The sequence below is a fragment of the Pecten maximus genome, chromosome 3 (assembly GCF_902652985.1).
Source record: "Pecten maximus chromosome 3, xPecMax1.1, whole genome shotgun sequence".
Classification (NCBI taxonomy): domain Eukaryota; kingdom Metazoa; phylum Mollusca; class Bivalvia; order Pectinida; family Pectinidae; genus Pecten; species Pecten maximus.
The window spans coordinates 7529321-7554085 of NC_047017.1; the positions used below are offsets into that span (position 1 = coordinate 7529321).

The window sequence follows — 24765 nt, forward strand, 5'->3', positions numbered from 1 at the left end:
GATTACAATACGTTTATGATAAAGAACTTCTATCGTTTCCTGAACGTGGTTTCTCGTTGGCTGACTTGTCGCAATTTGAGTGACAAAGCCGATGGTAGAAGCACCAATTTCAGCAGCTGAAACATGGATAATAACTTAAGGTTTAAAAATATTATAGTTATAAGTTAAAGGTCTTCGTCAGATTTAAAGTAGTAAAAATGTTTTCTTGAACCAATTTTTGAGTACGTATTGGAACTGAAAATGATATAAAACATGCTTAATATCATAGCTGTAATGTTTAATAGTTTTCCCGAAGGGAAAAAACTCTAAAGTGATTATACCTGTTATACTTTATGATACATTATATAACGTGCATAATATAAGTAATATCCATGATAAACGAAAACATGAAACCTACTTTGGAATGCTGCAGTATTCCCAGGTCTTATTTTCGTCTGTCGTGTAACACCAAGGATGTGAGTGGGTGTGTCCGGGGGCGTGGTCACCAGGATTTCTGCAGTAGTTTACTTCACCATTCAGGCTAGTGCTGTACGTGTTGTTATGTGGGTATTGGGAGTTCCATCTCTGGCACACCCGTCCAGACAAGGTCCGGCCCCATCGGCCCGTATAGTCCTCACCGGAATCGGTCTGTTTACACTCTACAACATAGGTTTAAAAACTCGTATACCAATAATACATTATGGTAAACCGATACAGAATCAATGAGCAGATATTATATAACTATCGTAATCCAATATTATTAGTTGTGTAAACATTTTATTTCATACTGCTGTAATTGTTTTAAATATATTTTACTGAGAAAAATCACATTTATCAACTACGTCGCTCTGGAAATACATGCAAAAATGTTACTTGTGAAGAGATAAACTGTCAATCAACTTTGATTGGCCTCTTATACAACAACTAGTTTAGTTTGTAAACAAACCGTTTTACGACGCTAAGCTAAACATTTATAGTGGCGAAAGGTTTAATCTTAAAGCTGTGGAACAAAGTGCCAAGTTTGGTGCAACTGCATTATTTGCACGCATTTTCCCTTGGTAGTTCACCAATAACACATTCCCCAACGAGGCGCTGACACACAATTATCGTACCATTTCACAATTGTTTTACACGATTGTGTTGGACCTCTTTAAACTTATTTTCTCCGTTTAATACACATCCATTCACCCCCGACAATTGGTACAGGCATTGGTCAGGGGAATATAGATCTATATGTATGTTTGAATTACCTGTTTTTGGTGGGGCGACGATATTGTATACTGGTTTTTCTGCAAGGAAAAGAAGATTTAAAAAGAAGTCGCTGCTTCAGCTGATAATAAGTCATGAATTATCCCTACTTTAATAACTTTATAATGATAAAGTGCAATATAATTTCCTTTTATTTTCTTTCTATCATATTTTCCACTGCTGGATAAGAAATTTAACATATACAGTATTTTATGTCAGATAAACACCCATCCTCATCCATTTTCTAACTAAGTTTAAGATTAAATTGAATATTTCTCATATATTCAAATGAATAATTCCTAATTTTACAAATACAAAAGAATGTATATTTCCCTTACATTTAGCACCCAATAGATGTTTCTAAATTTATTGATTTCTGCCAAAAAATCAAAGTTTCTTAACTAACAAACTAAAGTATTTTTTTCTGTATTTGATGCATTTATCAGTATTTATTTACGAAATTGATGAAAGAACACTTACTTTGTGTGAAGCAAATTTCAAAATATCCGCCGCAGCCATGGTCTGTCCAGATGCTATTTCCGAAACGTCCAAAGCTGAGCCCATTTCGACATTCAGCCGTACTTATAGGTCCAATTAATCCGACATATGTTATGTACTTGGCTTTTTCAACTTGGCATAATCTGAAAGTGTCTCCGGAACTAGAGCAGATGATTTCTGTAGTCGCTTCACAAACCGGTTTTACTTCGTCTGTTGAATATAATTTTGACGTTTTATAAGTGATTAGATATCAAACAAACAAAAGTAGGTCAGGGAAGGGTTAAATATTCGCTATACATGTTATACAGGAAACATTGGGCTTACATAATTGCTACTCGATAGTAATCTTCAAGGATCACTATAAAAATGTATATTATTGTTCATATTTTGCCCATATTTTTTTAATTATTATCATTTGGAATTAGAAAATTACTGTTTCGGTATAACGTCGGTATTCTTTGTTGTTGTGTTTTTTGGGTTTTTTTAACTTTGAGTTTTGACTCATTTTTATATTTGTTTGCACTATATTTTTCCGTGAGCAATTCAGCAATTATCTATCTAGGCCCAGTTGTTCAAAACGTAAGTGATCACAGTTTAACAACAATTTCAAAATTCTCATAAAATAATTCCTAGTTAAGATAATTTCACAAAATTTCAAGAAACTATGACATTAGTCAGTCTCTTCCTACCTGTCTATCTTACGGAATATACACACTTAGGTTTTGAAGTAAAGAAGAAATAATAAGTTCATAATCAAGTGATTAAGCATATAACCGTTCGAACAACTGAGCCTTGATATATGGCCAAAAAGAACAAGTTTATAAATGCGGTGTATGAGTTGCGTCTCTCAAATATTCTAGTTTTTATATTTCTAATATATTGCAACAAATAGTTTAATAACAAAAGCTTACGACACATGGGTATGTCACAATATTCCCAGCTCGTGACGTGTTCAGTTTGAATATAGCACCAGGGCGAAAGACGTTGGTTGGGATTTCTACAGAAGCGATGGCCTCCGATGGACTTAAAACTGCTGTCTGACGTGTTCCAGGGGAGACAATCGTTCCCGCGAGCCGTCTGTGAAACTGTCCCCTGGTAACCGGTCCCTATGACGTCACTGCGACATTCGTATACCGCTAGCAAAGAAGCATCGACGTTGATTCATTAAAATATGCAACAAATTTGTATTCAAATAATAAAAGTTTTATCGAAAATAGATGCTTCTGAACCTACGAACACCATACTACTGTAAGACATTATCAAAATACAAAAACATTCGTCATTAATTTTACATGTTATGAACAAAGGTGTCTACTAAAAGCATTCCCCTATCAAATACTAGGTACATATTTGTCTCAGATTTCCTATCGGTTTTGATATCTTAACAATGATGCATAGACTCTGGCTAAAGTGTTGTCCTATTGAATTATCATAATACCATATGATAAAAATCGCTATTTGTGGTTTGAACCAGACTATAACGCCCTGGATACCAGTAAACATGAAGTTGTAAATACGCAATTTCTGGGTCGTTAACACTTACGATGACAAGAGTGGGAAGGATCTCCTTGATAACCCCGTTTGCAGACGCATGTGTGTTGTCCGTTATTGTCCCCACACTCGGCGTTACGCCCACATGGTGGACGCGTGCCCACCACCACGAGTTTTATATCCTCTCCCTCTATTTTACACTGTTTTACAGTTGTACAATCGGCGCTGAATGTCGCACCAATCTACAAATGTGTAACATTGAAGGTATATAGATATAGCTTAACATCTCACTGACAAATACGTCTACTAAAAATGTGTTAAACAAAAAAAAGTATGTGTAACATTGACGGTATATAGATATAGCTGAACATCTCACTGACAAATACGTCTACTAAAACATGTGTTAAACAGGAAAACAAATATGTGTAACATTAAAAGGTATATAGATATAGCTTTACATTTTATTGACAAATACGTCTACGAAAAAATGTGTTAAACAAAAAAGTATGTGTAACCTGGTATTTCACCGCCAATCCGAAACGAATCCAATACTATACAATCGAAAATATTTGATTTGACAATGAGTTTTAAACGCGTTTGCTACGAAAGCAGTAGTGTGAACATAGAATGGCAAAACTTCAAGCTCTAAACAGATAGAAGAATTACTAAAAGTATCAATTTCAAAAGAAAAGAAGACTTTACCGGGTAGTAGTTCCCATTTTCATCCAAACAGCCACATTCGGAAGACTTGACACATTTCCTATTACTCAACAGATAGCCATGTTCACACTCACAGCCCTCCAGTGTTCCGAGTGTACATTTTTGGGATGCCTCTGGGTCTGTACATGTTGGTGGGCACGCGGAACTCTCTGGATTGTACCTTGCATGTTCACCACAATGAAGAGCTGCAGACAAAAATTGTAGCATTCACATGGTACATGTATATCACAGCTTAAAAAAACGTAAAATGTATTGTCTAATGAATTCCTTGGTCGAGTGTATTTGAGAGAAACTTTGGAACTAGAAAAAGTGTAATTTCACTTCATTAATCAAGTTATGTAAAAAAAACAAAAACGTACTCATTGCCTGGTAAAGTTGTCTGGTATATTTGGTAAACAAACAATCAACCAAGGGGAATAATCCACGAAATAATAAACAAAATATTAGACGGATTAAACTCACGACATAAATCGGCAGAGCGCCATTTGATCTTGAAGCCATTTGTAAGACAAGAATCCGCAAAGGCGGTAATGTCATCACAAAGTCGGGTATCAAAGTTCCCATTGGCCTCTGGTTTGAATGCACAGAAGTCGTATACGCAGGACTCGAATTTCAGCATTGCATCTTCCGGGTTTTTCTCTATACAAGATTTAAAGGGGCTGATATCGGCATTAGCTGGGTCCAGATATTTACAAACACTCTGAGTTTCTGCTTCATTCTCTAATTGTTGAGTGCATGGGTTGAAATCTGAGTCGGTCGTGCAACTGTCGATTAGTGAAAAGAAACTTGCATTACATTTTAAACATTTATTTGATGTATAAGTAAAGGGAAATTACACAGGTAAATATATAATAAGATGTCGTCATCTTATTTAAATATGACGTCATTGTATCTGCATAAAGAACTACTGATAGCCAAACAATGCGATCAGATGCTAGTACCATGTAAGAAAAATATCTTACAAACAGTATTGATGTTTTGTTTATTAGTTAAAGTCAAATTATGAACAATCAATTTAACAAAAACTTGTCAAAAAGAAACTTATATCATATGATAAATATAATTCAGTCAGGATTTAAAGTGAAAATGATACTCATTATTTGTAAATTATGCTCGAAATCATAAAACTTACTGGTGAAATCTAAGGTCGGAGTCATCCGCTACTTGATATTCCTCCACCTCTCGTCGGTCATCCTTAAGACCATTACAGTTTCCACATATACCCGTGAAGGACCCGCCAAGATGACTAGGCACCCTGACCCAGGCGTTAGACTCTCCATCAAACTCAACTACTAGCCCGCACTTACTAGAAAACCGCACATAGGTTCCACTCATAACCACCTCAAACATGGCAGCTGTATAGGGCAAGTATGTAAGCTGACCGTCAATCTGAAAAATAAACGTAATCATAATAAAAATACTAGCCGTAATATACCTCTAGGCTAAAGAGAACTTCTCTTCTCTTTAGCTAAATCGGTTGAGCATTAGACTAGTAAGCTAGAGGTCCCGGGTTCGATCCCTAGCGGAGGCAGTGATTCAAATTTAATCAATAATGCGCTCTGTTGCGTAAATCTAAAGATTAACATCTCATATATGCCTTTATATAAGTCAGATTGATATCTTATTTTTCCTATGAGTTGTATCCGGTTATTAGGTCTAGTGCAACGGACGACGACTATTTCTGTCTAAAAACATTGTGTCCCCATTACATAATTCACGTTATAATATGCCTACATGTAGATTGATGATTTCGTTGAAATCAGTTTATTGTATACTAAACCAGTGTATATGTTATATATATCTTGTCATCTCGGTATTTATATTCAGGAAAGTCATATTTACAATGTAGAGACCAAAGATTTGATAATAATAGTTTTTGTTCTAATAACCAATAAAGAAAAAATCAATATTATGGAATAGGCCCCTAGTATTCCGGAGCGATCAGTATGCAGATAAATTAGTTGCTTGTGTGAAAATGGTTAGTGGAACTATCCCACACATTGTCTCAAAGCTGAAGTAAACATAAAGTGTGATCTATTGTCTAACATGTTACGATATCGAGATTCGTTACATATCCTTCTGTACTAATAGAATGGATGAGCACTGGATCAACCAGGAGAGTTTGTATAATTACAGAGCTAACGTTTAGATTTAATTGGTAATTTAATATCATGTCACCTTTGATTACACATATCTATATAATGTTATACCCGTATATATAAACTTAGATCCTTTATTGGAAAAGAAACTAAAAGAAATCAAAGTTCCATGGAGGACACTGCGCAAGAACATTTGTAGATCCGCTCTTGACAAAACTACCTCATTGAAATATTCTGCCAAAGGCATCCAACAAGAAAGCCAATCCGATCACATTATACTGACAACGGATATACCAGTCGTCCGACTCCAAAAATGTACCATCAGTATAGACTCTGGTTTGTCTCCACCAGGGAAAGGCCAAAGGTGAGTCATTTGTCAAAAGACATTAGGAAGAAGAAAGTTGATAGAAGAAAAGAAAAGATACGGTCTGAAATTAAGTCGACTCTTACCATCATGGAAGGGGGACAGCATATGTAATTTTATTACGCCCTACCTGCAGAGCAGTGACAAGTATAGCAGATGACAATGTAATCATTACTGTTGCTAAATATTAACCGGGGATTAACACGATAAATGGGTCTAAGCTTCACTGACGAGTCTTTACAGCCCAAAACAGCTGTTTTATGCAGCTTTGTTCATTTTTTTTCTCTACGGTTTTATGTCTTAACAGTACATTTGTACTTTATTACAATATGTCCATCTGTTTTAATAATGACGAAACTTAAAATAGAAAGATGTATGTTCTTAATTCATAGTAATATAGAACGATAATGTCCCATAAAGAAAAAGATGAAGCACATGTCGGTGGTTCACTAGGTTATCAGTCAACAGTTAACTTAAATCATTCTAACTATGGCGGAGTTGACAATAATGTCAGCTTTTATATCATCATCAGTTGATATATAATTTAGACGGTTTATCAGGTGCGAACGAATAAAGGAGGTGAAGATTTGAAAATCATATGGTGTGATATGACAGGGGTCGTCGCAGTGTGTGTGCTTCATCATTTGGAAAATCAAAGGAGCTTGTATCCCTGTAGATAGTAATGATGATCAAAGTGTACATTTACTGGGGAACGGTGATCAAATGAAAATTGATCGTGTCGATATCTCAATTAAGACATCCACAAACGTGTTACCGAGACACCTGTTTGAAGAGGCCTGATGAGAAATCGGAAATGGTCACTCGCTCAGTAAAAGATATTACTGACACAAGGTACGCACAGGTCATAAAGTGATTATATAATGTACGGTTTTAAAATACGAAAATATGACCTGCCTGCTCTTTACCCTAATTTCCTTTGAAATAAAATAAATTATATATTTAAAGACATCACTATTAGATTTATTAAAACAAAATTAGAGTGAAGAGCATATCTAGCTGACTATCTTTGTATTGCATTTATAAAACAACGCATTTTACATTTGATGTGAGTTAATACATTTACTGCCAGTTGTTCTCATTACAGATACATCAAACAATAAAATTGTAGGAAGCTCATTCACTTTTGATAAGAAAATAAAAATTCCGGATTTGGAAAATAATTTGGTATACATCATGGTTAATTTAAATAATTGCTATCTATTTAACTTATGTGATGATCAATTAAGCTGTACACTTTAAATTAATCACTTTGTGGGTTATATGGGAATTCCCACGTGCTGAAATGGATTGATAACCACACAAGCAATGTAATAGAAACCATTTTATGACAGATATGGCTTTATAAAATAACAAATTGTTGTATAATGGCCATAAAACGTCTGTCTCGGTTTGATGGGTGAATTTTTTTTGGGGGTGGGGGATGGGGGGACGTAATAAAGAAATTCAAACTTATTAATTAGCATAAGTAAAGAAGAGACGGTAGATTGTTTCGTGGTAAACAGAACAATCTTATAATTTCTGTTCAAGGAGGTGTTAGATAATGTGTTGGCAACGAAGCCTAGGTACTCAATCTACCTGATATTGTTTGATAATTTCGTGGTAACGATGAGGTCGGAGAATTAATCTACCTGATATTGTTTGATATTTTGGTGGTAACGCTGAGATTGGAGACTTAATTTACCTGGTATTGTTTGATACTTTCATGTTAACGCTGAGAATGGAGACTTAATCTGCCTGGTATTGTTTGATAATTCCGTGGTAACGCTGAAGTTGGAGACTTAATTTACCTGGTATCGTTTGATACTTTCGTTGTAATGCTGAGGTTTGAGACTTAATTTACCTGGTATCGTTAGATACTTTCGTGGTAATGCTGAGGTTTGATACTTAATTTACCTGGTATTGTTTGATACCTTCGTGGTAATGCTGAGATTGGAGACTGAATAGACCTGGAATTGTTTGATACCTTCGTGGTAGCGCTGAGATTGGAGACTTAATCGACCTGGTTCTGTTTGATATATTCGTGGTAACGCTGAGGTTTGAGACTTAATCTACCTTGTATTATTTGATAGTTTTCTGTTAACGCGTACGTTTGAGACTTAGTCTACCTGGTATTGTTTGATACTGTCCTGGTAACGCTGAGTTTAGATATTTAAGCTACCTGAAAGTTTCGTGATAACGCTGAGGTTTGAGACTTAATCTAAATGGTATTGTTTGATAATTTCGTGGTGACGCTGAGATTGGAGACGTTTCGTGGTAACGCGTAGGTTGAAGACATAGTATAGTAAATTTGCAATCAATTGACAGATGGTGGGAAGATAATTCAGGGAACAATAGATTCTCGTTTCAATAGAACAGTTCGAGTTAAGCGAAAATTTCAAATCGTAAGAAATGATCAATTATGACATTGCTTACAATGAGGATGGAGATCTTATCTAAAGAAATAAGCCGGTAGAAAAGATGTAAGAAGTGACATTCTATCTTCTAAAGTCGTTTTCCCTCGGGAAGTGATCCTTACAATTAAAGTCAATTAAATATTCTTTTACTCACATAAACATTCTTCTGTTGGTGAAGTCGAATAACTTGTCCGAACATTTTCACGTCTACAAGTCGGGTAAAGGACACTTTGGAATTGGATCCTCGCCGTTCGTTCTTAACCTCGACAGCGTATGAGCACACGTCCTCTGATTTTCTATATTCAGATAGCATGTACTTACACGTGCCCATAAAGTCTATCTGCTCCCCGTCAAACGTGGTGTAATGGGGATCACCACTCACTAAACAGTTACACATAGCTGTAAAGGGAGACAATGGGAAACAATTTTAACGTGATACGTTTTCATGTTGTACATGAAAAAAAATGTGTTTTTTGAAATAATGGAAAGGATGAAAATGATTTTTTAGATATGAAACAGAAATGAATTAGAAGCGAAATGTCTGAGAGATCAAACGTTTGTTATGGTATTCTTTGTATGCTTTTTTTTTCAAAAGTTTTACCAAAAAAATGAATATAGCTTTATTTTAAATATTGTTTGAAAATGGATTTTATTTTTTCTCTCTAGATGACTTCGTTGTCGTTCCGAATTATTTTACCCTCGATAATAGCGAAACAAAATCATATTCACCCTTCACAATGCCAATGCATAGGAACAGTTATAGAAATTCAGTGATATATCAAAGCAAAATATAATTTTTTTGAAAATGTTTCTACTTACCGAGACCTCTAAAACTCCAAAGTCCCGTAGCCCACAATCCAGTTGTAAATGCTATGTTTGTAATTATTTTCGGACTCGGATCCTCCCATTCCATAAGTTTTACCCATCCATTGGACGTATTTTGGTGTAGAGCAACCACACCACATTTCCAACTTAAATGAAATGTTTTGAACTCTGAACAGCTGAGAATAGGACCATTATGTGTTGTCTTTGCCATTTCATCTGCATTTGATCGAATTATAGATTTGGTATTACTCCATCCACCAATGATGACCTCGTACACGCGATGATCATTCGAACTCAGTGCCACGTGCGCATCGCTGCATGCCTTTACATGAAATACGATGGAACTGTTTGAGTTCGGTTGGTAACCGTAATCTGTTAGTTTGGTGTACGTGAAATGTGGAGGACTCTGCTGTTTCGTCTCTAGTTCAATCATGGTACCTACAACATTATATATGTAACAACATTCTATTATATAAATATATATATATATGATAAAAATTAAACTCCGAACACTATAGATATATTGTATAGCCGGCAGTATTCGCGGGGTTAATTTCACTATATTTGCGGTAAATAGATTTAACGGGAAAATAAATACCCAGAAATAACCTTAATACCGTTTTAAATATCTTATATATAACACATTATAGAAGTGTTTATGTTTTTACACGGTTAACCAGGCGGTGATGCGCGAAATTTAATACCCCAAAACTAACTCTGACCTCGAAAACCGCAAAATATTAACCCCGCTAAATTGAAAAACAATACAGTACATCTGTCATATTTGCCTGGAATAAATAAAAACACATAGACAGTCATGGATGTTAAACGTGCTCCTTTAAAAATGCTAATACTTACATCTCTCAAGTACACAATCGTTGATTGATCAATTTGTATATATCGTTAAGACAAATATAAAAAGGGCATTCTCATTGATATAACATTTTGGTATATAGGACCTTGATCGTAATTTTAGCAGGAATTTGAATCCATAAGAAATTTACTATTTTGAAACAAGTGTTAAGGCCCATTTCATGTATGATTTTACCAAACTGTAGTACTTAAAATGTCAACATAATCAATCACTATGTTGTAGACAAAGGCCAATTATAAACTATTTACAAAATTGATGTCTTAGTCTCCATACCAACACATTCCTGAGTATTGCATATGTCTTCTTGGACAGTATCTCTATGGCAACTTGATTCTGATTGGCCATCACATAGACGATGACGTCGTCTAATCCCGCCTCCGCATTCGACAGAACAAAGACTCCACGCCGACCAACCAGTGTCTGACGAACCTCCTATAATCATTATGACAGAATATATTCATAGGATACTTTTCCGAAAGAGCCTCTTGTAAATATATGGATAGCTTAGTGTTTCCTAGCAAGTAAAATTTAGGTAGAATTTGAGAAAAGTTAAAGAATGGACTTAATATGAAAACTGATGATAATATTCTTCTTTTTTTTTCTTTTTTCTTTCTTCAAAAATGGAATGAAAACATTGCTATTATTATGACACAAACATGGTATATAATATTGATAATATATCTTGGTTTCATTGTCCCCAATCCATCCCTTATTTCGAGAATGCTACTTTGACCTAGATATATTTGACGGGTATTGTCGATGAAATAGAAGACGAATACTCTATCGGCGCAACAGTTACTGATCTTATTAGCCTTATTCCTATGCAAATATCAGTTTTTAGCTCACCGGTTACGAGTAACCGAGAACTAGTGCTTTCACCCCGGCGTCGGCGTCGGCGTCGGCGTCGGCGTCGGCGTCCCACCCCAAAACTTTAAAGTTTTTGGGGTAAGTTTTTGGAAAGCTTGTAAGTCCAAAAGTATACACCTCATGCCCTTCTAAATTGGTTTATACATTCATTAGAGGTCTAGGAGTGATGTTATGACAAAATCATGCAATAAAAAATTGTGGCTTTTTCGCATTTTACCATTTTATGGACCTAACATTTTTGGCACCAAAACACACTTTAAAGTTTTGGTGGTAAGTCCAAAAGTATACAACTATCACCCTTCTAATTTGGTTTATACATTCATTAGAGATCCAGGAGTGATGCTGTGGCAAAATCATGCAGAAAAAAAATGTGATTTTTTGGGGCATTTTACCATTTAGTGGACTTTTTTGGCACAAAAACCCACTTTAAAGATTTTGAGGGTTAGTTTTGGAAAACTTGTAAGTCCACACCCTTCTTATTTGATTTATGCATCAATTAGAGGTCTAGGAGCGATATTATGTGACATACAATTTCAAAATGACATGCTTATACATACATAAAAAATGAATACATAGTGAGGTCTAGGAGCGATATTATGTGACATACAATTTCAAAATGACATGCTTATACATACATAAAAAATTAATGCATAGTGTGATTGCTGCCGCCGGTGAGCTTTCGCAATCATTGATTGCACTTGTTGTTAATTTGCCCTCATTTTCTCAGTTTAGAATTTGAATTATGATTCTGTTAATATGTCGATATTCTTTGTTTTTATTGTTGTTGTTGTGTATTACTATCATACCCTAAATGATGTAAATTCCCCCTGAATATATACATTTAGATAGAGAATGTTTCTCGAAAACCTTGACATGGGACTGTTGGAGAACATTCTTTTACGTCTTCATCTTTTCCTTGACAGTATTTGCCACCATGTTCCGGTTTTGGATTTGCGCATGACCGGGATCTTATTTGAACCCCCTTGGTGTTTGAACATGGTTCTAAACAAGACACAGAACACGGATTCCATTCTTCCCAGGAGGACCAATCCCCGTCAACTGACAGAAAAAGAAAGAAAATATATGAAATATTGTTTCGAATGACAAGAGGCCTTCGCGATCTCTGGATTTCCTTCCTAGGACATATAGCTTTCATTAAATTTGCTGTTTAAAGAAAAATGAACAATTCGCTTGAATAAGCATTCATCTATATGAATATATACACATAGAGAAAGATTGTTTCTCAAGCACCTGGACATTGGTTTGTTGGGAAACATTCTTTTATATCCACATCGAATCCTAAGCAGATGTCGCCACCATGTTCCGGTTTGGGATTTGCGCATGACCGGGACCTCATTTGTACCCCATTCGTATTCGACTCTGGGTTTAAACAGGACACGGAACACGGGGTCCATTCTTTCCATGCTGTCCAGTTGCCATGAACTGAAAAAGAAATCGACATTGTATTCAATATGCACCAGTTAGATAGTTTGACCTTAACGTTATAGGCCATCAAGACGGTAATACAAGTGTCTTGGATTATAGGGACAGGGAATGTTCAATTTCACTTGGTAAGTCTTTATTCTCGTGTTCGGTGTTAATCAGTGAATTTATTAAAAAATGTATTTTTCAATTGTGTGTATTTTGAACAATCTTATACTATTATTTCACATCTTAAATCTTAAACCCATTGCTTTAATGCTCCTCAATACAGTTTGATTTCAGAAAGCAATTACAAATGACATGTACAATGATATAAAGTATTCCTGAATATATGTTTTCGAGCACCTGGACATGGGTTTGTTGGGGAGCAATCTTTGATATCTATATCGTCTCCTATGCAGTCTTCCCCACCATGTTCCGGTTTGGGGTTTGCGCATGACCGGGACCTCATTTGTACCCCATTTGTATTCAAACCTGGATTTAAACAAGATGCAGAACACGAAGACCAATCTTCCCATGATGTCCATTTCCCATTAACTGAAAGAAAATAAAAATTATACATATATCATCGAGACTGCGTTGACTTTTTTGTTTGATAACAAAATTTGACATTGTCATTCTGTATATGTCTGGAAGAAGTTCCATTTCTAAATAAATCAAAGCGAATATCATTTTCAATTATCACCGATTGTTCTATATACACCAGTGAAAATTTTGACATAACCAAATTGTCCACCAAGACGTTAATACACGTGTTTAGTGTATTGGATTATAGTGACAGAGAATGTTCAATTTCACTTGATAAGTTTTAATACTTATGATCAGCCGGACAGGTACAGAATATATCCCGGTACGAAAGATCGTCAAGTGAAAAATATACACAGGCATGAAATATACCCAGGTATTTTGGATTCTTTTCTAAATATCCAATATAATTTTGAAATTTATTGAAAATGGGTTGGTACACCTCCCGTTCTCGATTTACTGTTACTATGATACAGTTAGATCTCTCTGACTTCCCTGATGGATTTTACACGTTTGGCCACCGTCATCCGTAACAAACACTGTTTTATAATCATTTTCAATATATGAGTATTAACAACGAAATTAATGTTGAAGTTACTTTTTACTTGGGTGTTTATGGTTTGTTTTTTTTTTTGTTTTTTTTTTATATTTTAAAACTTTAATCCAGTGCCGTATGCCCTTTAATAGAGTTCTATTCCACAAACCAATCAACTATTACAAAATTCAGTTCAGAAATTTTCTCCTGAATATTAGTTTTCCAGTACCTGGACATGGGTTTATTGGGGAACATTCTCTGATGTCCCCATCGTCTCCTACGCAGTTTTCCCCACCATGTTCCGGTTTGGGGTTTGCGCATGACCGGGCCCTCGTTTGTGCCCCAGTTGTATTTGAACCTGGATTTGAACAAGACAAAGAGCACGGGGTCCATTTTCCCCATGAAGTCCATTTTCCATGAACTGAAAGAGAAATACAATTTTAAGATATAGATATTTGAAAGGTTACCTTTCACTTTGGATGTTTTGATAAAATAATTTGACATGGTCGTTCTATATCAATCTGAAAGAATTAACATTTCTAAATAAATCAAATTGAACATCATTTTGACTTACCAACGAGTGTTAAATAACCTAATAGGCAACCAAGACGATGATATGCGCGTTTAGTGTATTGGATCATAGTGACAGGGAATGGGTGATTTCCAGGTACGAGACATATGCATGATTTTTTTGTTTTAAATATTCAGTATCAAACTTCATGAAATTGATGAAATAGGGGCTATTACACCTCCAGTTGAAGATGTAATGTTAATATGATTCATTTAAGCATTGAACTGCTTTCATTTGGAAGTTATGGGCTGATGAATGCCAACTGGACAAAGGCAAATCTAATGAAGTGCGCTAGCCCTTCATGTTGAATTTGCCTTTGTCCAGTTGGCATTCATCAGCCCATAACTTCCAAATGAAAGCAGTTCAATGCTTATATTTACATTTGACAACGATTTTTAAAGACTATATCCAGGAATTTTGCTCCGACGATGAATGAACAAATTATTATCGTCAAAGACGGAACAGCCTTTTCAACAGCCATCTGTCGTTATCGCCGACGTGACAATTATGACGTCACTATAATAATGACGTCATAATAAAGATTTGGAAGTTATGGACTCATAACTTCCAAGTGAACTTGGTAAAGATATATAGTGGGGCTGCAGTGTTAATGTAAATATTCTAGATTGCCTTTCCACACTGTTGATCCCTGATATCCCTGACAAACTCCCGAGGAGCAAATAGCTTACAGCTGCAGTTTAAAAATAATTTTCGACATATAAATATAAATTATAACATTCAATTTGAAATGAATTTTTCATTTGTGTTTGTATTGTACAATCCTTGTTTATAATATGTGAAAACTTCCAGAAAGCATCCAGCTATTGCAAAATACTATATTAAAAATATTTTCATGAATATATGTTTTCGAGCACCTGGACATGGGTTTGTAGGTGAACATTTTTTAATATCCACATCGTCTCCTGAGCAGTCGTGACCACCATGTTCCGGTTCGGGGTTTGCGCATGACCGGGACCTCATTTGTACCCCATTTGTATTCGAACCTGGCTTTAAACAGGACACAGAGCACGGGGTCCATATTCCCCATGCAGTCCATTTCGCATGAACTGAAAGAAAAAGAAAATCTTATATGAATATATATCTATTACAGAGGTTACTTTGATTTTGGACATTATAGATAAAATACTACAGCATAAGCAACCATGACGGTAATACACGTGTCTAATGTTTTGGATTATAGCGACAGGGATTGTTAAATTTCACTTGATAGTTCCGAATTCTTATGTTCAGCCGCAAAGGTACAAATTTTCTGGATTGCAACACTTTTGGCCCCCGTCATTCGAAACAAGCTCTCTAGGACTAAAATATATGTATGTTATTCGTCATATAACTATCCATCATAAAATTGTATTTTTTAATGTTTTTAAGTTTTAATCCAATGCCTTAATGCCTTTTAGTAGAGCTTGATACAAAAAACCATTCTGTTATAACAAAATACAATAATAGAAATGTTCTCCTGAATATATATGTTTCCCAGTACCTGGACATGGGTTTGTAGGGGAACATTGTTTGATATCGACATCGTCTCCTGAGCAGTCGTGGCCACCATGTTCTGGTTTGGGGTTTGTGCATGACCGGGACCTCATTTGTACCCCATTTGTGTTCGAACCTGGCTTTAAGCAGGACACAGAGCACGGGGTCCAGTCTCCCCATAATGTCCATTTCCCATGAACTGAAAGAAAAATATAATCTAAATGAAAATCATATATATATATATATATATATATTAGACTACTTTGACTTTGAATGTTTTTGATAAGATACTTTGACATTGACGTTCTATATCAATCTGGAATATAAAAATTCATTTCTTAATTTTGTCAGATCATCGAGTGTTAATAAACACCAGCGAGATATTTTTACTATAATCAAATAGGCCACCAAGAAGGTAATACACGTGTATGGTGACAGAGAATGCTAAATTTCACTTGATATGTTTAACCGCACGGGTGCGAAAATTACCCAGGTACGATATATATGCAGGTATGTTTGGTTATGTTTTGTTTTAAAAAGTCAAAATTTGACTTCGTGGAATTGCTTAAATAAGAGTTTGTACACCTCCAGTTCTAGATGTAATGTTAATATGATTAATTCCTGTCTCTCTTTCACATTGTTGGCCCCGACATCCCTGACAAACTCTCGTGGAACAAAATAGCTGTATGCTGCAGTTTAAAAATCATTTTCTACATGCAAGTATCAATTATAACATTCAATTTTAAATCACTTTTCACTCGTGTTTATTTTGTACAAAACTTTATGGGTTCTTTTTTTCAACAAGATTTTAAAACTTCAATCAAACCTTAATGCCATGTAACACAATTTTATCCCAGAAAGAAGATTTCAACTTTTGCAAAAAAAACTAAATATTAAAATTGCTCTTCTGAATATATGTTTTCAAGCACCTGGACATGAGTTTTTAGGTGAACAATCTTTTATATCCACATCGTCTCCTGAACAGCCATCGCCACCATATTTCGGTTTGGGATTTGTGCATGACCGGGACTTCATTTGTATTCCATTTGTATTCGACCCTGGCTTTAAACAGGACACAGAGCACGGGGTCCAGTCTCCCCATAATGTCCATTTCCCATGAACTGAAAGAGAATTAAAACTTTTATATATATTAGAGACTATTTTGACGTTGGATTTTTCAAAGAAATAATTTGACATGGACGTTATTTATGCATCGGAAATAAAAATTACATTTCTAAATAAATTAAACTGAATATCATTTTGACTAACGACGAGTGATGTATTTACACCAGCGGGATACTTTGACTATTACCTAATATTCCGCCATGACGGTAACACACGTGTCAAGTGTATTGGATTATAGTGACAGGGAATGTTCAGTTTCACCTGGTAAGTCTTAATACTTATGTTTAGCAGCACATGTACGAAAAATACACAGGTTATTTCTTATTCTTTTTTTTAATACTTAATATCAAACTTTAGAAAATTGATTAAATAAGGGTTGGTACACCTCCAGTACTAGATGTAATATTAATATGATTCATTCTTGTCTCTTTTTCCACACTGTTGTTCTCTGACATCCCTGACAAACTCTCGATGAACAAATGGCTGTATTCTGCAGTTTACAAACTCTTTTTGGACATAGATGTTTAAGAATCAATTATAATATAAATTTTAAAATTACTTTTCATTCGTATTTATTTTGTACAGTCGTTTTTGTTTGTTTTTGTTTTTGTTTTATATGTTTGTTGTTTTTTTTTCATTATGTAAGAGCTTAAATCTAATGTCTTAGTACACAGGTTTGTTCCAGAAAGCATTAAACTTATTGCAAAATACAATATCAAAAATATTCTCCTGAATATATGTTCTCCAGTACCTGGACATGGTCTTGTAGGTAAACATTGTTTGATGTCCACATCGTCTCCTGCGCAGCCGTCACCACCATGTTCCGGTTTGGGATTCGCGCATGACCTGGACCTGATTTGAATCCCATTTGTATCCGACCACCCTGGTTTTAAACAGGACACAGAACACGGGCTCCATGCTCCCCAGGATGTCCATTTCCCATGAACTGAAAGATAAATCAAATTTGAATGAAATACTATATATAGATAGGTTGTTTTTGATTAAATGAATTTTTCTTTAACTCTCTATTTGCATCCGGAAGAAATTCGATTCCTAAATGAACTAAACTGAATATCATTGTGTCACCAATCGCTAGATATGCACCAGTGAAATATATTGACCAAAACCTAATCGGTCACAAAGACGATAATACACGTGTCTAGTGTATTGGATTATAGTCTCAGGGAATGTTCATTTCACTTTATAGATCTGATTTCTTATATGTTGACGCACCGCTACGAAATATACGTAGGTATTAATTTTTTTTTTTTTTATATATATATTCATTATCTTTCTTTATGAAATACGTTAGATAGAGGTTGGTACACCTCCGAATTCTAAATATTAATGTTAGACTTCCCTGAAGGATTTTCAGATGTTTGGCCCTATCTTCCCTAACACACTAAAGTATTAATTATCAAATTCATTTATTAGAATATTCTCCTGAATATATTTTTTTAAGCACCTGGACATGGCTTTGTCGGTAAACATTCTTTCATATCCACATGGTCTCCTGGGCAGTCTTTCCCACCATGTTCCGGTTTTGGATTTGCGCATGACCGTGACCTCATCTGTATCCCATTTGTATTCGACCCTGGCTTTAAACAGGACACAGAGCACGGTGTCCAATCCTCCCAGGATGACCATTTTCCATCAACTGAAGGACACCAATACCATGTTGTATTTTTAGAGAATATTATAATGATTTTTGGAAAAATAGTTGCCTGCTGAAAGGAAGCTTTCAAAAATAAGATATTGAAGCCAGTGGTTATAATTAGAAAGTGAATTAGATAATGTATGCGTAGAATTCAGTATATTTGTCAGGTGATCTATTTTAGCATTGAATGGGCTTCATGAAGCTACGATTTCGCTTAGTGCAGAACTTATCAGTTTTATTTTTACTGATATTGTAGGTACACAAGGCATAGTAGGTAATAGCATACATATTACAGCTAAAATGTGGGACAATAAATATCTAAACAATGATATTTGACTTTAACATCACTCGGCTGTCATATCACTACGTTGTAAGGTATCATTTATTTCAATAATTCATCATTATACATTATCTAGCCTCTTACTGTTTTCGGCTGGATGGATAAATGTCCTACTACCGACATACTTACATATTAATTAATGATATTTTAATCCTGTCTTTGTGGTATATGAATGTTATCTAGTGTAATGGTTTTCTGATATGAGCAGGGGACATATATTTCATCTGCTTTCCCCTGTTTTCTGTTTGATGTGACTGTTTATATTTGTCATGAAAAAGAAAGAGGAAGCTTCGCAAGATTAATTCACTTGTCCCCGCTGTCGCTATTTCTTCCATGATTATAATATACAAATGAATGTATATGTTTAAAATGTTGTCGTGCTCGTCAGTTGTGTTAACTATTTCTTGCACACGGGAATGTAAGATTGTTTCAATATTTGAAGTTCTTAAGAAAATAAATACTTTTTATCTGATCTCTATTACTACTATGTTTGATAATGAAACAGTAGTAGATATATAAATCAAGTTTACCAATTACTGTTTATATCATATTTTAATAGTACACTATAATTACCAGGACAAAAGCTTGACGGAGTGCAATCTTGTTCTTCACTGGAATGTCCTTCACATTGTTTACCGCCATACTGCGGGGGTGGGTTGGAACAGTCACGATGTCTGTGCGTGGTACCAGTAAGATTCCCAGGTCGCTTACATTCTAGGGAACAGTAACCCCATGTTGTCCATGTTGTCCATTGACCATCAACTACGAAATGGAAAATACGAGAATCAGACTTCGATGACGCTTAAGGACATATGTCTGGACGCGATAACAGGATTTACGATGATGGATGCCTCCCGGTCCAAGTCCTTGTGTGGTGCATGAAAATATAGGGTGCATTATATGGCACATGTATGGTACATGTATGGCATGTGAATGGTAGATGAATATGTATGGCACATGAATATGTATGGTACATGTGTGATATATGTATTATACATGTGTGGAATATGTACAGTACATGTATGGTACCTGTGTGGTATATGTATGGTACATGTATGTATGTGTATTATAAGTATAGTACATGTGTGGTGTATAAACAGTTCATGTATGATGTATGTATTTTACATGTGTGATATATGTACGGTATGTGTTTGGTATAAGTACGGTACATGTGTGGTATATATACGGTACATGTGTGGTATATATACGGTACATGTGTGGCATATATACGGTACATGTGTGGTATATGTACGGTACATGTGTGGTATATGTATGGTACATGTATGGTATATATACGTACATGTGTGGTATGTGTATTGTACATGTATGGTATATGTATGGTACATGTATGGTATATGTATGGTACATGTATGGTATGTGTATGGTACATGCGTGGTATGTGTATGGTACATGTATGGTATATGTATGGTACATGTATGGTATATATACGGTACATGTGTGGTATATATACGGTACATGTGTGGTATATATACGGTACATGTGTGGTTTATATACGTACATGTGTGGCATATATACGGTACATGTGTGGTATATGTACGGTACATGTGTGGCATATATACGGTACATGTGTGGCATATATACGGTACATGTGTGGTATATGTACGGTACATGTGTGGTATATGTATGGTACATGTGTGGTATGTGTATGGTACATGTGTGGTATGTGTATGGTAAATGTGTGGTATATGTATGGTACATGTGTGGTATATGTATGGTAAATGTGTGGTATATGTATGGTACATGTGTGATATGTGTATGGTACATGTGTGGTATATGTATAGTACATGTGTGGTATATGTATGGTACATGTGTGGTATGTGTATTGTACATGTGTGGTATATATACGTACATGTGTGGTATATGTATGGTACATGTGTGGTTTATGTATGGTACATGTATGGTATATGTACGATACATGTGTGGTATATGTATGATACATGTGTGGTATGTGTATGGTAAATGTGTGGTATATGTATGGTATATGTATGGTATATGTATAGTATATGTATGATACATGTGTGGTATATGTATGGTACATGTGTTGTATATGTATAGTACATGTGTGGTACATGTATGGTATATGTATGGTATATGTACGGTACCTGTGTTGTATATGTATGATACATGTATGGTATGTGTATGGAACATGTGTGGTATATGTACGGTACATGTGTGGTATATGTATTGTACATGTGTGGTATATGTATTGTACATGTGTGGTATGTGTATGGTACATGTAAGGTATATGTATTGTACATGTGTGGTATGTGTATGGTAAATGTGTGGTATATGTATGGTACATGTGTGGAATATGTATTGTACATGTGTGGTATATGTATGGTATGTGTATGGTACATGTATGGTATATGTATGGTACATGTGTGGTATATGTATGGTACATGTATGGTATGTGTATGGTAAATGTGTGGTATGTGTATGGTAAATGTGTGGTATATGTACGGTATATGTATGGTACATGTATGGTATATGTATAGTACATGTATGGTATATGTATTGTACATGTGTGGTATGTGTATGGTACATGTATGGTATATGTATTGTACATGTGTGGTATGTGTATGGTAAATGTGTGGTATATGTATGGTACATGTGTGGAATATGTATTGTACATGTGTGGTATATATACGTACATGCGTGGTATATGTATGGTACATGTGTGGTATATGTATGGTACATGTGTGGAATATGTATTGTACATGTGTGGTATATATACGTACATGTGTGGTATATGTATGGTACATGTGTGGTATATGTATGGTACATGTGTGGTATATGTACGGTACATGTGTGGTATATGTATGGTACATGTATGGTATATGTATTGTACATGTATGGTATATGTATGGTACATGTGTGGTATCTGTACGGTACATGTGTAGTATATGTATTGTACATGTGTGGTATCTGTACGGTACATGTGTAGTATATGTATTGTACATGTGTGGTATATGTATGGTACATGTATGGTATATGTATTGTACATGTGTGGTATGTGTTTGGTAAATGTGTGGTATATGTATGGTACATGTGTGGTATGTGTATGGTACATGTGTAGTATATGTATTGTACATGTGTGGTATGTGTTTGGTAAATGTGTGGTATATGTATGGTACATGTGTGGTATATATACGGTACATGTGTGGTATATGTATTGAACATGTGTGGTATATGTATGGTACATGTGTGGTATATGTATGGTACATGTGTGGTATATGTATGGTACATGTGTGGTATATGTATTGTACATGTGTGGTATATGTATTGTACATGTGTGGTATATGTATGGTACATGTGTGGTATATGTATGATACATGTGTGGTATATATACGTACATGTGTGGTATATGTATTATACATGTGTGGCATATTTACGGTACATGTGTGGTATATGTATGGTACATGTATGGTATATATACGTACATGTGTGGTATATGTATTTTACATGTGTGGTATATGTATGGTAAATGTGTGGTATATGTATGGTACATGTGTGGTATATGTATGATACATGTGTGGTATATGTATGATACATGTGTGGTATATGTATGATACATGTGTGGTATATGTATGATACATGTGTGGTATATATACGTACATGTGTGGTATATGTATGGTACATGTGTGGTATATGTATGGTACATGTGTGGTATATGTATGGTACATGTGTGGTATATGTATGGTACATGTATGGTATATGTACTGTACATGTGTGGTATATGTATTGAACATGTGTGGTATATGTATGATAAATGTGTGGTATATGTATGGTACATGTGTGGTATATGTATTGTACATGTGTGGTATATGTACGGTACATGTGTGGTATATGTATGGTACATGTGTGGTATATGTATTGTACATGTGTGGTATATGTATGATACATGTGTGGTATATGTATGGTACATGTGTGGTATATGTATGGTACATGTGTGGTATATGTATGGTACATGTGTGGTATGTGTATGGTACATGTGTGGTATATGTATTGTACATGTGTGGTATATGTATGATACATGTGTGGTATATGTATGGTACATGTGTGGTATATGTATGGTACATGTGTGGTATATGTATGGTACATGTGTGGTATGTGTATGGTACATGTGAGGTATATGTATGGTACATGTGTGGTATGTGTATGGTACATGTGTGGTATATGTACGGTACATGTGTGGTATATGTACGGTACATGTGTGGTATATGTATTGTACATGTGTGGTATATATACGTACATGTGTGGTATATATACGTACATGTGTGGTATATGTATGATACATGTGTGGTATGTGTATGGTAAATGTGTGGTATATGTACGGTATATGTGGTATTTGTACGGTACATGTATGGTACATATTTGGTATATATTATTTATGATATGCCTATGATATACAAATGAAAACGGTTTTTGAAGATTTAATCGTACAAATAATGTAAACTAGGGTTATTGTTATTTTTATACTGTACGTCTGTATTGATCTTCCTTTATCAATCGTCTCCAGTTTCTACCTCAACTGAACAAACAATAATGTCATATCGATTACAACATCAAAAGTTCAAAATTTGATAAGAGGAGGAACACATCCCTACAGAAAGCAGAAAAAAAAGACTCTACAGTGGACAAAATACAGCAAACATATAAAATCTGAAAATTACATTGACTATCACTATTAATATTTGAATCTTAAAAAAAATTGAAATGGATCCAGGTACTTTGTTACGAATCTTACCCGGACAATAATTTGGTGGTAGGCAGGGGCTTGTTTCTATGCCTTTGCCTTCGCAGACGTCACCGTCATAAGCAGGCGCAGGATTTGTGCATGAACGCCGTCTGGTGCGAAAACTTTTCTGGGATGAATCTCCTTTTAGTCTGCAAGTGGCGGAACATGAGTCCCAATCCTGCCATTCTGCCCAATTACCGTCCACTGGAATTTGGTGGAATTTTCATACAACATATGAATTGTTTAAAAATCTACTTTAGTACGATTTTGTTTGATTTTAAACATATCTTCGTTGTCTACATATAAATGGAACCGAACACGGATCATCACAACTTAGAAGTATAGGTTTCTCAAAAATATTGAAATAACATAACACACCTTTTAATCATATACACATAGAAAGATAAAAAGATAATGAGGAGAAGTAACAAAAGAAATATTGTTTAAAAAAAAATTATAATATTGACCTGACAATCGTTTTACTATCAGAAAATATAATTGGATTCAAACAAACAGATTACTAACATCAGACAGGTTTCGAGAACAAAGATTGGGAATTTTTAACAATCAACTTGTCGATGACAAGATTCTTTGGATGCATTGACGTTGATAATTCCATTTTATACATATATAACATTAAAAATGTCATGTTTAAGACAGAACAGTTCATTTTGTTCAATTTCGTCAGTCTACAAGCAGAAAGTGTTTTGCTTTTAGATTGCTATAGAAGTTTCAGCAATTATCAAACCCTTTATACTCCGAAATGCTAACATCGTAGTAGGTTTTGGTATATATGATATATTTCTTAACAGCACTATCAGCTATCTATTGTATATTGTATCCTATGGGAAAATAGCAAATAGTTTTTGTTATATATGATTATAAATAAAAGCAGTAATACTTAAATATTGCAAATTGATAAATACAAAATCGAAAC

The 24765-nt window shown here is 35.0% G+C and overlaps 1 protein-coding gene across 1 annotated transcript in view; it reads right to left on the reverse strand.

Moving 5' to 3' along the window:
• Position 1: 1 nt before the first annotated feature.
• The window catches only part of LOC117323058, a 29786-nt gene continuing 5022 nt past the window's right edge, over positions 2-24765 (reverse strand). Inside the window, exons 7-29 of the mRNA XM_033878059.1 lie at positions 23838-24032; positions 19643-19831; positions 18538-18729; positions 17824-18018; positions 16877-17068; positions 15955-16146; positions 15329-15520; positions 14112-14303; positions 13168-13359; positions 12631-12822; positions 12247-12438; positions 10786-10944; positions 9633-10076; positions 8968-9212; positions 5069-5325; positions 4399-4700; positions 3919-4121; positions 3269-3458; positions 2637-2861; positions 1708-1935; positions 1230-1268; positions 398-638; positions 2-116 (exon numbers count right to left, since the gene is read on the reverse strand). Of these exons, the coding sequence (XP_033733950.1) occupies positions 110-116; positions 398-638; positions 1230-1268; positions 1708-1935; positions 2637-2861; positions 3269-3458; positions 3919-4121; positions 4399-4700; positions 5069-5325; positions 8968-9212; positions 9633-10076; positions 10786-10944; positions 12247-12438; positions 12631-12822; positions 13168-13359; positions 14112-14303; positions 15329-15520; positions 15955-16146; positions 16877-17068; positions 17824-18018; positions 18538-18729; positions 19643-19831; positions 23838-24032 (4655 nt within the window). The 3' untranslated portion in view covers positions 2-109. The remainder of the gene's footprint in view (positions 117-397; positions 639-1229; positions 1269-1707; positions 1936-2636; positions 2862-3268; positions 3459-3918; positions 4122-4398; positions 4701-5068; positions 5326-8967; positions 9213-9632; positions 10077-10785; positions 10945-12246; positions 12439-12630; positions 12823-13167; positions 13360-14111; positions 14304-15328; positions 15521-15954; positions 16147-16876; positions 17069-17823; positions 18019-18537; positions 18730-19642; positions 19832-23837; positions 24033-24765) is intronic.